Raw genomic sequence first — 16,152 nt, forward strand, 5'->3', positions numbered from 1 at the left:
TTCTCAGCATTAATCACGGACTCGAAATACAGCGAAGGGTTGAAGATGCTGTATATTCTGCAGTATCAAGTGTTCAACAGTTTTCTTTTTCTTTAGACTAGCTCTCACACATCCCAGAGTGCCTCAGAACTCGCTAAGAAACTGAGAACAACCTCGAACTTCTGCCCTTTCTGCCTCTAGGTAAGGAATGTTGAGATTATAGACTTTGAACCACATATCTGCCTTAAGTGGCACTGGGGACCCAACGCAGCTTGGGGAGTGCTATGCAGTCACTTTCCCAACAGTTACATATCAAGCTCCGAGACAGCTTTTTACGTTAATATAAAGCAGTAAGTCTCTCTTCTTAGTATGCAAAGATGTTTTCTTTAATAAGTGATAAAATTAATTATTGGTATTATCAGGAAATGTTTGGTTTGTATAGCTATTATGTATACCAAGATATATATCCAGGGTCACATAAAACTTTTTTGGGCAAAAAGAGGTCAGGAGTGGAGCGAGCTGAAGACATGCTGCTCTACGGTGCCTGCCCTGTAGGAAGCACATGACTGCAGATGGCACTTGTAAGTCAGTATCTCTAGGAGAATAGAAATGCTAACATACTTCTGTCTTCTCTTTTTACTTATCCCTAATGGAAACACTGCAAAAATTTCAAATTATGTGTGATGGTCTAAATGAGAATGGCCCATCGGTTCATATGTTTGAATTATTGGTTCCAGCTGGTGGAACAGTTTGGGAACGATTAGGAAGTATGGTCTGTGTGGAGGAGGTGTGTCACTGGGGGCTGGGTTGTAAGGTTTCAAAAGCCTATACCATCCCCAGTCTTTCTATGTTCGTCTCTGTCTCTGTCTGTCTCTGTCTGTCTCTCTCTCTCTCTTTCTCTGCCTGGTGCTTGTGCATCAAGATGTAAGCTTGCAGCTTCCACTCCAGCCCCCTGCCTGCCTGCCTGCCACCTGCTACCATGCACCCCAACATGGTGGTCATGGACTCTTAACCCTCTGCAACCCTGAGCCCCAAATTAAATGCTTTCTTTTATATATTGCCTTAGTTTTGGTATTTTATCGCAGCAATAGAAAAGTAACCAAGATATCAAGTGACTGACATTACAGAAGCAAACAAAAGTGATATGAACTCAGTGGCTGGCTCTTTGATCACCTCCCCTTTAAGGTGGGGCCGGCCTTACCAGGCCACTGAGGAAGACAGTGCAAGCAGGCCTGATGAGACCTGATAGGCTAGGGTCAGATGGAAGGGGAGGAGGTCCTCCTCTATCAGTGGACTGGGGAAGGGGCCTGGGAGGAGAAGAGGGTGGGAGGGCGGGATTGGGAGGAGACAATGGAGGGGGCTACAGCTGGGATACAAAGTGAATAAATTGTGATAAATAAAAAAAAAATTAAAAAGACAAAAAAAAGTGGCTAGCATCCTTTCTGCTGCTCTGTATTAGGTGGGTAAAAGTACTCATCAGTGCTCACTTTGGTGTCTAGTTTCTTCCTTTGATGAGTCGACAAATCTCAGGAGGAAAGTCCTGTCAAACGAATTGCATCTGTACTCGTGGGAGCTTCAGAGTCCTTGTGCTCACAGCTAAGCACCAAGGAACAGGGATGTTAAATACACAGGGTTGTCCCTTCAACGACAAGTATGCGTAACCTGTTTTCCATCCAGAAGGCTGGGAGCAGATGTGGTGAATAGCCTGATGACCTTTGTGCTATCTGTATAGACTAGACCACAATGGGTCCTCCCCCATAGCCTTATTATGAGCTTGTCAACCTATAGAAACTCTCTTGATGGAACAGGACACATGTCGTCACTCTATGGAACACATCTTTCTAAAAGATGCAACGTGTACTTTACAAAGATTTTCGGTGTAGTCATGTCCTAAGTATTACGGTATACGTGGAACTGATCACCAAGAAGGTTTTCACGACATTGTACTGTGCTTAAACCTGCCTAAAATGAACTACTTGGTTTGAACATACACCAGCTATTGAGTTGTGTTGAACCGAACTACTTTATTGCCTCTTGTGGATTGTTATTCTGCTGGCTCTGACCGTCACATATGCAGGACATGTACAGATCCCTCCCATTGGGATAAGTCCTTTACCAGTGGAGAGAACTCATTTACGTAGCCTTTGCACAGTGTCAGACACAGCAGTCAGAAGATGTCTGTAAGTTCCTGGGAGGACACACGTCAGCTAGGTGCACCTGACAGTTTAGCTAAGGATTTCAGGGACCTCAGTTTGGTTTCCTCCGAGGAGTGACACTTTTCTGTGAGAAAGTTCGTGGTTCCTGTTTGGGTTTTAGTTTCTGTAATTCCTTTTGGGAAATGGGCACAGCACGACGTTAAGGCACACATGGTGGCTGCCAATGGTGAAGACACTGGCCAGGCAATGTAAACGGTAGGGCCTGACGGGGGCAGCTGCCGCCGTGCCCTGGCGTCTGCAAAGCTGAAGTGTGTCGTCTCCTTCTCTTCCAGGTTTTCTAGACAGAGTGGAAACTAGTGGTTGTTATGGTTATTATTTTTTTTTTCATGACATTTCCTGATTCCTGTAAGCTGGGGCCTATTTTAAGCATTGTTTTAAGATGCCTTGCAGGTTCCAAAGTCCTGTTTGGAGCGAGAGCTCACCATGAGCGTTAGTTCATGACCTTCCATTGAAGATGTCACTAACATTTTCAAGACGCATATAGAAAGCTGGGCAATTTAAAAAAAATGATATAGATTACGCAGGCTTTGTCCAATGGCAGCTGTGTTTTGCCTGTGTGTGTATGTATGTATGTATGTATGTATGTGTGTGTGTGTGTGTGTGATGTGTGTGTGTGTTCACTGTGCACGGGCACTGGAAGTCAATGTTCAGCGTGTTCCTTGTTCGATTTTTCACCGCAGTGAGACAATGTCTTGTAGATATTCGATTCAGCTGGTCTGGCTACTTAGCTTGCCCTGGAGATCCTCTGTATCTGCCGATGCTGGGGCGACAGCAGGGCCACCATGCCCATATATATATATACAAGGGTCTTGCCTGCATGCATGTCTGTGCATCACATGTCTGCCTGGTGTCTGAGAGGGGAGACAGATTCCCTGGTGCTGTAGTTATAGATCAGTGTGGCCCACCATAGGGGTGCTGGGAATCAAACCCGTGTCTTTGTTCCAACTTCTCCATCCTTTGCAGGAGCAAGCGCTCTCAAACACTGAACCGTCTCTTCAGCCCCGCCTACTCGTTTGTTTGTTTGTTTGTTTGGTTTGTTAATGCAGGCTGAGGGGTTGGAGATCCCAATTGTGGTCCTCACATCTGCACAGAGAGCAACTTACCCACCAAGCCAGCTCTCCAGCCTCTAGTCCGAACTGTTTTAAACATTCGTGTCTGAACATGGCTTCATTTTACAGTTAACTTCAATCGATAATTTTACTTAATAGCGTCACTTGTGTGTAAAGTGCATCTGATTAGTGTAAACCCCCACCCTCTTTCCTTTCAAGTTCCCTTCCCACATTCAAGGCTTTGTTGTTCTTTTGGGGACCCACAGGGTTTACCCAGGACCATCTGTGTCGTAGGTTTGGAGCTACCCCTTGGAGCCTAGTGGGCTCCTCGGTGGGTACAAAACAACTGAAGACAATGGCTGCCCTCCCCCAGAATCGTCAGTAGCTGATAGCTCAGCAGGGAGGGGGTAGGGCCCAGTAAGCTCTGTCCCAAACCATGAATGACTGAACATAGACCCTGTGTGGGACAGGCCCTCTTTTTTTTTATTAAAAGCGCTCACACACTACATTTTACCTCCTTTCATCCTTACACTCGTTTGTTGGTATCGAGGTCCAGCTGGATCTGCTTTGCGTCCTGACCTCCCGGGGAAACGGCCCAGGAAGCTCCCAAGTTAACTTCATTCTCTCTGCGTGATGTTAGCTGGAGAAAGCCCTGTAGGTCTACAGGCAGATGGCAGTAAGAAATTAACTTGAACTTCAGCAAGGCTGAGGTTTCCATGGGAACAGAGGAAGCAGCCATGCTGCCTGGCATTTGAAAGGAATAGGAAACAGGCTTGCAGCCCGCATACCAATGGAAATGGCTACACTGTCCCACTGCTCTTCCCACAAGCCTTCAGTCTGCGCCTGCTAACACCCTTCAACCTCAGTTAATAAGAGGAAGACCAATGATGCTGGATCACATGTTTAACTAGGTCGACGAGCGAATATCAGGAGGGAGGAAGCGTAAACGTTCTCAGTTGCCGAGATGTGAGAATTATTAACACGCTTTCGTTGTCTTCAGCACAAAAGCTATATTCTTTACTAAGTGAAGTATGATACATATTTAAAGAATCGTTGTTTTAATTACACTTGCTACAAGGAATAGATACTGAAATAAGCTTGATCCTCCTCCTTCCCCGCTGCCACCAGTGTGATTTTTTTCCCTTTCTTTCTCTTTTGTATCTGTGTGTACGTGTTTGTGTGTGAGTATAGGAACACTCTTGTGCAAATCAGAGGGAGGAAAAAAATATTTATTTATTTATTTAGTTAGTTAGTTAGTTAGTTAGTTTTTAAAGGTAGAGTTTCTCTGTGTAGCCCTGGCTGGCCTGACCCTGAAAAATCTTGGGTGTCAGTCCTCACCTTCCAATTTGGGACAGGTGTCTGTCGTTCACTGTGGTGTATGCGAGGCTAGCTGGACCAAGGACTTCCGGAGGCCCTGAGGACTTCCGGAGGTGCTCGGGTCTCCTTGTTCCCTGTGGTGTATGCTAGGCTGGCTGGACTGAGGTGCTCCGGTCTCCACATCGCCTCCCAATAGGAGTCCTGGGATCACAGATGGGTGGTGTGACTGTGTCTGGCCCTCACATGGACTCTGGGGATCTAAGCACAGCCCATTAAGCTGGTGTGGCGATTGCTTTGCCAGCTGAGCCATCTTTCCAGCCCTCAACATGGTTTCCTTTTAGGAACACAATACATTACAAATAAATATTTCATCCGAATTTCCAGGTACTCCGTTGAAGAGTAAGGAGTGAGCAACCCTGGAGAGCTATGTTGTCTTTTGAGTTAGAGGTAGCAGAGGGCTGAGGACTCTCGTTTAGTGGTGAGACATTTGCCTAGTGTGTGTGAAGCCTTGAGCTTGGGCCCCAGAACCATAAGAGATGAGCATAAATATACAACAGAGTTTGCGCTCACTCCAGACATGGATTAACCAAACTTCTGTTTCCTCTCTTCTACCAGAATTGCCCTCCTCCAAGGCCCCGAGGCAAGAAACAGTCAGAATGTCCCAATAGCCATAGATTTCTGCAAAATAAATTTTTTTTTTCTGCTGTCTTTTGTTTCTTAGACATTCCTTTCATCGTGTTTTCTCTCATGCCCCAGGGTGATGAAATGGCTGTGGGTGAGGGGAAATTAAGTTTGGGTTACATAAAGTATGAATATGTTTATGTGGCCATGGTTTAGCAGATTGGGTATGTTATTGCCAACGAGTCTGGCTTAGGAATTACTTCCTGGAATATCTGCACCATCCACTGTGCCTGTCATTAGCTTCTGTGACAGAAAGGACCAGACTCTGGGTGGAGCTGTGCCCATGTCCTTCAGTGCCTGCACAGGACAGGTAAGGTTGGGGTCAGGGGAGGAAGAGAAGCAACACTGAAGTGAAAGAAGAAAATCATCTTTGGGGAATCTTTTCCATCAGTAGACATGAGAAACCAGAAATGAAGGATTTGGTTCTTGTGTCTCTTTGTCAAAACTGAAGAGCTATAGAATGGGGAGTAGTCTACCACAGATGCTCAGGAGGTGGAGGTAGCAGTGTCTTGAGTTCAGTGCCAACCTGGGCAATTTAGCAAGATCCTGACTCAAAACAAAGTAAAGAAAGCAAGGGTTGGAAGTGGTAGATCTCTGTGGTAGAGATCTTACTCAGCCCATGCAAGACCTTTGGCTCAGTCCCCATAACTGTATAATGAATGAATGAATGAATGAATGAATAAAATCATCTTGGCCATGCAGAATGTTACACTTAAAAATAGCCGTTTATCTTATTTGTGTGTGTATGTGTACTTGCATGTGTGTATGTGCACCTTGTGTGTCCCTGGGAGGACAGAAGAGGTTCTTGGATCCCCTGAAGGGTTACAGGTGGTTGTGAGCCGCCGTACGGGTGCTAGGAACTGAACATGGCGCCTCAGAAGAACACCCAGTGCTCTCAACGGCTGGCACATGCTCAGGTTCCTATGCTGTACGTAGAAATTGTGTGGCACAGAATTTCTGAGACCCCTATGGCTGAATGTACAACTAAATTAACACACAACAGTGACAAAAGTGGCATAAAACTCAGTACAGCACAACTGCAAGGGCGTCAGGGACTGACCGGTTCAATGAGAACTATTGATCCAGAGAGCACTTAAAATGGGAAGCCATGACAGAGACTAAGCACAGGAAGCTGAGCAGTCCTGCAGTCCAGCTGGCACAGCTGGCACGGTGCCGCCCACCTGTAATCCCTGCCCTCCAGAAGCGGCATCAGGAGGGCCAGGCATTCCAGGGCAGCCTTTCAGCTGGCTAAGATGTGAGGGGTCTCTGTCACCCATTTCAACTGCCACGAACTATGCCATGTCTTCTCGATAATGACAGACTGAGATCATGCACCAGAATAAACTCTTCCTCCTTTAGGTTGCTGCTGCTTCTTTCCACATATACGAGGAAACCTAAGTAGTATACACGCAAAACACAGACACATGTTCTATGTAGGAAGTGTATTTGGCCTTCCGTGTATAGTGGTCCAGATTACTTGTTCTGACTTTCATATGGTGATTGCCATCCACCTATCTGGATGGATTGTCCATCCATGCGCTGAGCACTTACTGCTAAGACATGAGTGCCAGTCTCAGAGAAGGGATGGTTTCCACTGCACCTCTAACAACAGCACAGCACTATATGTCCACTGGTGGGTTGAGAATGCATATATATCAGGGGCTGGAGAGATAGCCCAGCCCACGAAAGCATCTCTTGTTCTTTGAGAAGACCTGAGTGTAATTTTCAGCAGCCATGCCACAGGCTTTGAACTTCCTGTCCTCCTGCCTCAGCCTTCCGGGTTCTGGAAGCATGCGCTGGAACACCCGGTTGCAGCCCATGTTCTAAATGGATTTCTTAGCTCAGTGTGGGGAGGTGCTTGACCTGTGGTCAAAGCTGCATCATGTCTCTGCTCTCTCTCTTCTATACTCTCTCTGCCTTGGTTTCTCTCCTGGGGCCCCATTATCTCTTTTTCTCTCTCCACCTCCATCCAGTAAATCTCTTTTACAATAATAATAATAATAATGATAATAATAATAAAAGGTTTATTTCTACCTCTTGCCCCAAACACCCAGAGCTCAGGTCAAAACAAGGATGCTTGCTGGTTGTTACTTAGGTGATGATGGAACAATTTCTGAACCATTTTTTTTTCCAGAGAAGAAGAAGAAGAAGAAGAAGAAGAAGAAGAAGAATAAGAAGAAGAAGAAGAAGAAGAAGAGAGTGTGAGAGAGAGCACTTCATTTTTAATTTCCCACATGGCACAGGCTCAGAGCATCGTATTTTAGTAGTTAAGCCAGGATGAGGCCTTTGAGCCTTGACATCTACATAGACCTGTCACAGGGCCATCAAGGGCTCACTGCTCCATCTTGGTGTTTTCTCATTTTGTCTCTTGAGGATTTCTGCTCTCTTCTCCACAGATTTGCTGTAAATACTGTTAGTAAACAATATTTACAGGAGTTTTGTAGTACAAAAACTATTCAGTCTGTTATAGTCTAAGAAAGTAAAATTGCCATCCTCACACTTTCTTCCAAAACAATTATTTAAGTGTCATGAAAATCAAAGCAATGACAAATTCAATGTATTTCTTAGAAATTCCCTTTAAGGTTCATAGACCTATTTTTAAAAAATACATACCATTTTCTTTTTTCGAAAATAGATTTTTCTTCTCAGATAATATATCCTCAGTACAGTTTCCCCTCCCTCTGCTCCTCCCAGTTTCTCCCTACCTCCTCTTCTATCCAGAGCCACCTGATTTCTGTCTCTCATTAGAAAACAAACAGGCATCTAAGGGAAAATAATAAAATAAGGTAAAAATAAGATATAATAAGATAAAACAAAAGCAAACACATCAGAATAGGACAAAACAGAGGGAAAAGAGCTCAAGAAAAGGCACAAGAAATAGATAAAGACTTAGCGCCCCAGTCTTTCACACACTGAGGAATTCCATAAAAATGCTAAGCTAGACACACCACAATATATACCGAAAGAACCCACGAAGGCCTGGTGCATGCTGCCCCACTCTCTGTGAGGTCATATGTGCCTTAGTGAAGCTGATGTAGAGGGCCTTGTTTCCTTGGTGTCCTCCTATCTCTTGTGGCTTTTACGGTCTTTCTGTTTCCTCTCCCTCTTCAGTGGGGTTCTCTGGGCCCTGAGGGGAAGGATTTGATGGAGACATCTTATTTAGGGCTGAGTGTTCTGAGGTCGGTTTCTCCCTGCAGATGATGGGTTTCTGTATTTGTACTGTAGGAGGAAGCGTCTTGATAGCTGAGCAAGGCACTGCACTCTGAGGATAGCAGATATCATCTTATTGTTACATTCTTTTAGTAGGGTAGTAATATTTAGTTCTACCTTAGGTTCCTGAGCTGTATAGTTTCTTGGGCACCCAAGCAGTGTTGGGTATGGTCTCCCTCTTGTGGAGTGGCCTTAAGTCAAATCAGATACTGGTTGCTCCCACAAGCTTTGTTCCACCAATGACCTGGCATGTCCTTCAGGCAGGACACCATTGTAGATCAAAGGGTTTGTAGTATGTTGGTGTTTACCCTCCTCCTTTGTAGTTTGCTGAGTACGTTTCTGCACCAAAGATGCTGGCACACAGGGGTGAAAGTTTCTACACAGGCGCCGGCTCGACTTCTCCATGTTTAATGAGTTAGGTAGGTGTTGTCTTCAGCAAGAAGGCTTTGCTCTCAGTTTGTGGAGAGCCACCTGGAGTCTTGCATTTTTATGTGAGGAAGACTCAGAAGGATTAAATGTGTGGGTTGTTTTGGGGGTTCCCATGGGACCCTGCAGACACTGTTTTGTTATGGTGTAAAGTACCACATTATGGTGACAAGGAGTAGGGTGATTAATACTGGCTTGGAGGATCAGCAAGTCTTCCACAAAGGTAATATTTAAGTCAGTCCTTAGTGAACAGACTTATTTATAACCAACCACAGGTCTTCCAAATACTGAATGTGCTAGAATTTAGAATCGGTTTGTGACAACCAATTTACTTGTTCTGACTTTATTTCCATTGCTGTGATAAAACATCTTTACCAAAAAGCAGCTTAGGGAGAAGATGGTTTATTCGGTTTACAATTCCATGTGACAGCTCATCATTGAGAAATCAAGGTAAGAGCTCAAGCAGCCAGTCATATCGTATTCACAGTCTCTGGCTCTCTCCTGTCTTACATAGTTCAGACACTCCTGCCTAGGGAATGGTGTTGCCCACAGTGGGCTGGGTCATCCTATATCAATTAACAATCAATACAGTAACCCAAAGACATGCCCCAAAAGCCAACCTGATCCAGAGAATTCCTCAACTGAAGCTCTTTTCTCTGGTGATTCCAGGTTGTGGCAAGTTTGTCATTAAAAACCATTACAGTAGTTACACCTATCCTAATAGATAATGCTATTAGTTTACTGTCTTTAACCACTTATTTCTGAGTGACATCTTAGAACATAGGTGCTTTTTTAATAAAACTGAGACTCAGGGCTGGAGACGTAGCTCTCGATTCATTCCTAAGCTTTGCATGGATGGGCCTGGTGGTACATGGCTGTAATTCTGGCACCTGGGAGATGGAGGCAGGAGGATTCAGAGTTCAACGTTTATCTCAGCTATGTAACAAGTTTGAGTCCAGCTTGGACTACATAAAACCCTGTTTCAAAAACAAAATTAGGGTTTGAGAGTGTAGTTCAGTTTGTAGAGCACTGGGTTCAATCCCCAGCATTGCATAAACCAGGCAGAGCAGCACGTGCCTCTAACCCCAGCTCTGGGGAAGTGGAAGCAGAAAGATGAGAAGTTGAAGGTTATCCTTGGCTACATAGTGAATTCTGGACCAGCCTAGGTTACCTGAGACCTTGCAAGACAGATGGGGGTGGGAGGAATACTCAGAGGGATTAAATAATGTTTTAGTTAGTGTATTGTAATGAGTGACGGGGCTGGATTCAGACTCAAATGTGGCAGTCATGAAATATGCCCCTCAACAAACATCACAGATGAAAGGCTGTAGCCTTTCTGCTTTAAAGTGATTGTCACACTTCACTGATAGCCCACAATGTTTCTAGCCAGTGACTGAAAATGGCAGGGACATTAAGGCTGGCCCATTCTTGGACAATCTGGGCTCCTTTGCCAGCTGGCATTGGCTCAAGGGCCTCCTGACAGGCTTCTCTTCTGATGGGCCCTTCTTTCTTTCTTGAGACAGGCTTTCATGTAGCTTCTGTTGGCTTCAGGCTTTCTAGGTAGCCAAGAGTGGCCTTGAACTCCTAATCCTCCCACTTGCACCTCCCTTCTGAGATTGTAGGTACATTCTACTTATTGTGCTGGGCCCCCTCTGTTCCAAGTCAGCCAGCTTTCCAGCACTTACTGACTCCGTCTGCATTTTTGCCTGAAGACATTTCCCTACTAAGGTCCTCACACCTGAAAATGCACTTTGGTTTCTGTTCCTCAAAAGACCCAGACTATCACACTGAGTTTGTCTGACTTTAAAATCTGTGCTTTAACAAGAACTAAGGATGTACCAAAGCTAAAACAATAAAACTCTTTGAAAGATACATAAACTTTTGTGAGCTTGCATTAATCTGTTATATCTTAGTTATGACACCCAAACTCTGAGCAACAAAATTTTTAAAAAAATGGACATTTTAGACTTTCAAAATGAAAAACATCTGTTCTTCAAAGGATACCATGAAGAAAGTGAAAATTAAGGCTAGAGATGGATCTGCAGTTAGAAGCTCTTACTGCTCTATCAGAGGACAGGTTTGGATACCAGCACTCCTACATGGCAACTCAGAAACCCCTGTAACTCCCAAGGGATCTGACATCCCCTTCCTGGCCTGCCATGTGTGAGCACCCATGCATGCATACATACATGAAAATATTATTTTTTCAAAGTAAACATTCAACACAACGAATGGAAGAAAATATTTGCAAACCATGTATCTGATAAGGGATTTGTATTTAGAATATATTATGAACTCACATCTCAACAATAAAATAAAAAAAGTAATTCAATTAATAAATGCTAAAAACAAGCCAGACTCTAATTCCAATACCTGAGCTGTTGAGGCAGGAGGATGACCATAAATTTCGGGCCAGACTGAGTTATATAATGATCAATTTGAAAAAAAAAAAAAAAACACACAAAAAACAGTAAAGAGAAAGTAAAGAAAGAAAAAGAACAGACACTTCTCCCAAGAAGATGTAGAAGATGTATATGTGGCTAATATTCATATGAAAACATATTCATTGTCATTAACTCCCAGGAAAAATGCAAATTAAAATCCACAATCAAAGGCTGAAGTTGTAGTTTATTTGGCAGAGATTTTGCCTAGCACTTGTGAAGCCCTGGGATCAGTGCCCAGCAATGCATAAACCAGGCAAGGTGGTACCCATGCCTATAAGCCAAGCGCTCAGGTGGTGGAGGCAGCAGCAGCAGGTGTCCAAGGTCATCCCTTGGCCTGTCAGGGAGGCGGAGGCCAGGGTAGAATACAGAGGTCTCTGCAGAACAGAGCAAAACAAAATAAAAACCCCTTAAATTCCATTTCATGTATACTGGCGTGGTTACATAAAAGTCTGGGTCCAACCCAATGGGACATGTTTTTAATCCCACCACTCAGGAAGAAGGCACAAGAAGGATCTCTACGACTTTGAGGCCAGCCTGGTCTACACAGGCCAATAAAGGGCTGCTTTAAAAAAATCTAGGCATGGTAAGGACATGGAGAGACTGGTAGGAATGTAGAGTGGTGTGGCTGCAAAGGAGAGCTGTCTGGTAGTTTGTCAACAGGCTGAACATAAAGTCATCTTGGCGAATACACGAGAGAAGACATACTTCCATACAAGCACATGAATATTTATAACGGCATTATTCACAGCAATCCCAAAGTGAAAACAACCTGGAAGTCCAACTGATGAGTGGATATACAGAATGAAGATTAACATGATGTCTACATTTTTGGTACTAAAAAGGAATGGAGTGTGGTTGGGAGGCTCTGCATCACCTGTTGTTCCAGTGACTAGATGGACTGAGGGAGCAGCATCTTTTGAGGCCAGGAGTTTGAGCCAGTCTGGGGGACTAGTCAGATCCCATCTCTTGGATAATAATAATAACAAAAGACAGAAAATTCGCAAAACATTGATATTGATACATCGTGCTGTAACACTGCAGGGATGAATCTTAAAAATAATTCCAAGAAGCCACATATGAGAGACTGTATATTGGGATTTTATTTTACTTGTTGGTTTTTTGAGGTGGGGTTTCTCTGTATAGGCTTGGCTGTCTTGAAACTTGCTCTGTAGGCTGGCCTCAAGCTCAGAGACCAGCCTGATCAACCAGCCCTTTGTTGTTTTCAGGTGTGGTCTTGCTATGTGGTCCAGGCTGGCTTCAGTATGTATCCCAGGCTGTCCCCAAACTTGCAGTCCCCCATGCCTTAGCCTTCCCCGTGCTGGGATTATGGATTTGCACTATCACACTGATGAAGAGTCTGAATACTTATTCACATATGGCGTTGAGGCTATGGGCTTCTTTTCTTTTCCCTCTACTTACTCCATGCAGTGACAGTTCAATGTCAGTGTATTGGAGTTATTTTATGAGCTCTTGTGTTTACCTTGGTATCTTTCTTCCTGGAGACAAGGTCCTGTTTGGACTGCATTCCCTTAACCCTTTCCCTCTAGTGGCCCTCTTTAAGACTGGTGTTTTTTGTACCTTCCCTTCCGTCTGTATGGACAGCAGGATGCAAGGGTCTGCCGGCTTATATTAAGCCCTGTGAACTAAACAGTTTCAGCCTCCTTTTTTGGTAGTCATCCTGTTTGTTTTTCCCCCTGCTGCTGCTGGGTGGCTTGACCACCCAGAACAGGAAGAAACCGAGGCACAAATGGAAGGCAGCCTGAACAGGAGTGGAAAGGAAGGAGCTGGGTGTACTGTTTTAGCAGGCTGAGATGACGGCTGTCTGAGCTTATATCCTAGCTTCCTCATGGTCCCTGGCTTCCTCCCAGCAATGATGAAAGGGCTAAAATAAAGTTCGGGTTGCTCACCTATTTGTATTGCAGTGAGCACAGTGCCTGGCCCCATTCAAGTGTCATATAAGTGTTTTCAAAGTTTATACATTATAAGGCACCTGGCTCCGGAGCAGAGAATAGTGCAAACTCAAGCCTCCTGTGGGTTCTATCTCTGTTGTGGTGGCAGAATTGGACCCAAATGAAATTCAGACTATAAACAGAGGACAGATTTAGCTGAAGTAAATACCAGCCCACCTCTAGCCACCATCGATCGCCTCTAACCATCCCCCATGCACACAGATAAATAAACTGGTATAATGTCAATCAGGAGCTCTTGTATAAAAGATTCCTCCCTGGTTGAAATAATTACATCCTGCAGGTAAGCTCTTTAAGCAGGAAGGTAAACAACTCAAAGTAGCTTCAGGAAGTCCCTGAAACTAAACAGAGTCACTTTGCCCATGGCCTGCTAGTATGAGCAATAAGCACAGATCATCCTCAAAAGAGCAGAGCCAAGCTGAAGAGACTCTCAGACAAGCTGACTGCAAAGAAGACCAGATCATACCAGCTGCCTGGAAGAAGCAGCAACCAGCAGAGCTGTCTGAAGAGGTTTAGACCAACTGAGGCACCTGGAAAGGATACTCTCTAACCCACTGAGAAGCCTGAAGGCTGTGCAGGTTCCCAGCTTTGCAAGCTGTCACCATGCTGGCATGGGCCTCGATAAGGCAGCTGTCTTTGAGTCATTTCTGAAATCCCAAGTAGCCTCTCACCCATATTCCTGTAAGTAACCCCAATAACACCCACTGTTCCCCAAGTTGGACTTGGGTTGTATCTGGAATGTCATGGGATCTGTACTTGGGGTAAGTAGCTGTGTGGATTGAATCTTCTCAGGAAACATTTTGAGCTTGCCGAGCCATCACTCAAGATGACAAAAGATGACTTTGGATTTCTGATCTTCGGCTTCCACCTCCTGAGTGCTGGGATTACAGGTCTTTCATGGCATGGTGCTGGGGACAGAAACCAGGGTCTTCTACGTGTTGGACAAGCACTCTACCAACTGAGCTATATCCCAGCCTCAGTGTGCATCCCTTGGAAACAAGATCTTCAAATTGTGTCTTAGCTATTATGAAACACCATGACCAAAGCAACTTGGGAAGGAAAGGGTTTAGTTGGCTTACATTTCCCCTATCACACTGTTCATCATCAAAGGAAATTAGGGCAGGAAGGCAAGCAGGGCAGGAACCTGGAGGCAGGAGTTGATACAGAGGAGGTGGAGGGGTGTTGCTTACTGGCTTGCTCTCTATGGCTTGCTCAGTCTGCTTTCATATAGAACCCAGGACCACTAGCCCAGTGAAGGCACCACCCACAGTGGGCTGGGCCCCTCCCTCATCAGTCACTAAGAAAATGCCTTATAGCTGGATCTTAGGGAGGCATTTTCTCAATTGAGGGTCCCTCATTTCAGATAACGCTAACGTGTCAAGTTGACATAAAATTAGCCAGCACAAATTGTAAGTCTCCGTCAGTCTCCGGTGGGTGCCTACCTTGGTGGCTGGCAAATAATGGGAGCTGAATACATCCTTTGGATGAGTCAACAGACCAGGGCCCAGCTGGCTTGCCTCCCCCTTTAAAAGAAAGATCAGGTGGCTGCCTTCTGGATACTTAAGGGTGCTGGGTCTGCAGCTCTTGGCCTCAGGTTTGTGGCCGGGAAGGACAGCAGGTGCCAGTCAGTCCTCCAGCCTTGCTGCAGTAGTGCTGTTTCCCCGCCCAGCTTCACCCAGGTGCAGCCCGGCCTGCCACCCCTAGGCAGAGGGCCTGTGGGGGTGGTGGGGACTTGCGGGGTGGCCGGCCGAGTCCCTCCCACGGTCCTTGCGTGAGCCGGGAGGGACGCCCGGAGCTCCTGGCAGGTTATTTTTAGCTGGGGGAGGGGACAGAGCAGTGGGCCCGGGCAACCCCGGTGGAGGTGGCCACGGCGTCCGTGCGCGCCGCTGTCCTCCGGGACCTGCGCGCGGTGGGGGCGGGGAAGGCGGCGGGAGAGCGCGGCGGGCGGGAAGGGGCGGAGAGCGCACTCCTGCGGAGGCGGCTGTGCTCATCCCGGCGGCCAAGAGCTCCAGTGCTCGCAGGGCTCTGCAGATGGCTTGCCCCGCTCTCGGTCTGGAAGCCCTTCAGCCCCTGCAGCCCGAACCACCTCCGGAGCCTGCCTTCGCCGAGGCACAGAAGTGGATCGAGGTAGGTGCCGCGGCCGCCGGGCGGCCTTGCAGGGGCGCCCCGGGCTGTTGCCCTGAGCTCAGCGACCTCGGGTCCAGCCTTCCTCCTGCTTTCATAGCCAGCTTCCCCGGGTCACCCTCTGTGGCCTCCGGCGGACTGCGAGCCTCTGGTGTGGGAGCCCCGGGGTGGTGGGCGTGAACAGGGGACACTGCGGTCTAGCTGTACTCCCAGGGGCAGGAGGCGGTCCCCTGCGCCTTCATCCCCGCCGCTTGCCAGAGCTCGCAATCTCGGCTCGGTTTTGCGAGCGCTGCGGTGGAAAGCGGGGCGCGAGCCGAGGCGCTGCCGAGGCGCCGGGGGCTCGAGCCTCCAGAGCCCCCGCGGGAGCCGCGTTTCGGGGTGTCCCGCTCTCTGCTCCACATTCCATCTCTTGGCCTCCATCCTCGTCCTTCCGAGGCGGAGTTGGCAGTGTCTCCGCAGAGGCTCATACCCGCCGGAGCCTCTTGGCTGTGTTCTGGCACTGGTTCAGGCGCAAGGTTGGCGCAGAGCACAGCGTGGGGGGAACCTGCGAGACCTAGTTGCGAGCGCGCTATCCGCAGACCCGCTGCCGGGCTCTTGGTTGCCCCAGAGACCGCAGGGTGGGCTCTAGTAGGCCGCGGACCCGGCCAGGTTGGCACATCTCACTCCTTTAATGGCTCAGGGGGGAAGGCCAAGGAAATCACTGGCGCTCTCGGCTGAGTCCAGGCAGCGCTCGCCGGGC

At 46.8% G+C, this 16,152-nt stretch overlaps 1 protein-coding gene across 22 annotated transcripts in view; it reads left to right on the forward strand.

Annotated features, from left to right (window-relative positions):
• The first annotated feature begins 15,102 nt into the window (after positions 1-15,102).
• Positions 15,103-16,152, forward strand: part of Limch1 (LIM and calponin homology domains 1) — a 313,519-nt gene continuing 312,469 nt past the window's right edge. For 2 of the 22 annotated variants that reach the window (XM_060380699.1, XM_060380701.1), the window contains exon 1: positions 15,121-15,416. In XM_060380699.1, the coding sequence (XP_060236682.1) occupies positions 15,321-15,416 (96 nt within the window). In that variant the 5' untranslated portion in view covers positions 15,121-15,320. Of the gene's footprint in view, positions 15,417-16,152 lie in introns of all 22 variants that reach the window. The other 20 variants (XM_060380683.1, XM_060380693.1, XM_060380694.1 and 17 more) reach the window with 15 other exon arrangements.

Source organism: Meriones unguiculatus, chromosome 3, assembly GCF_030254825.1.
Source record: "Meriones unguiculatus strain TT.TT164.6M chromosome 3, Bangor_MerUng_6.1, whole genome shotgun sequence".
Classification (NCBI taxonomy): domain Eukaryota; kingdom Metazoa; phylum Chordata; class Mammalia; order Rodentia; family Muridae; genus Meriones; species Meriones unguiculatus.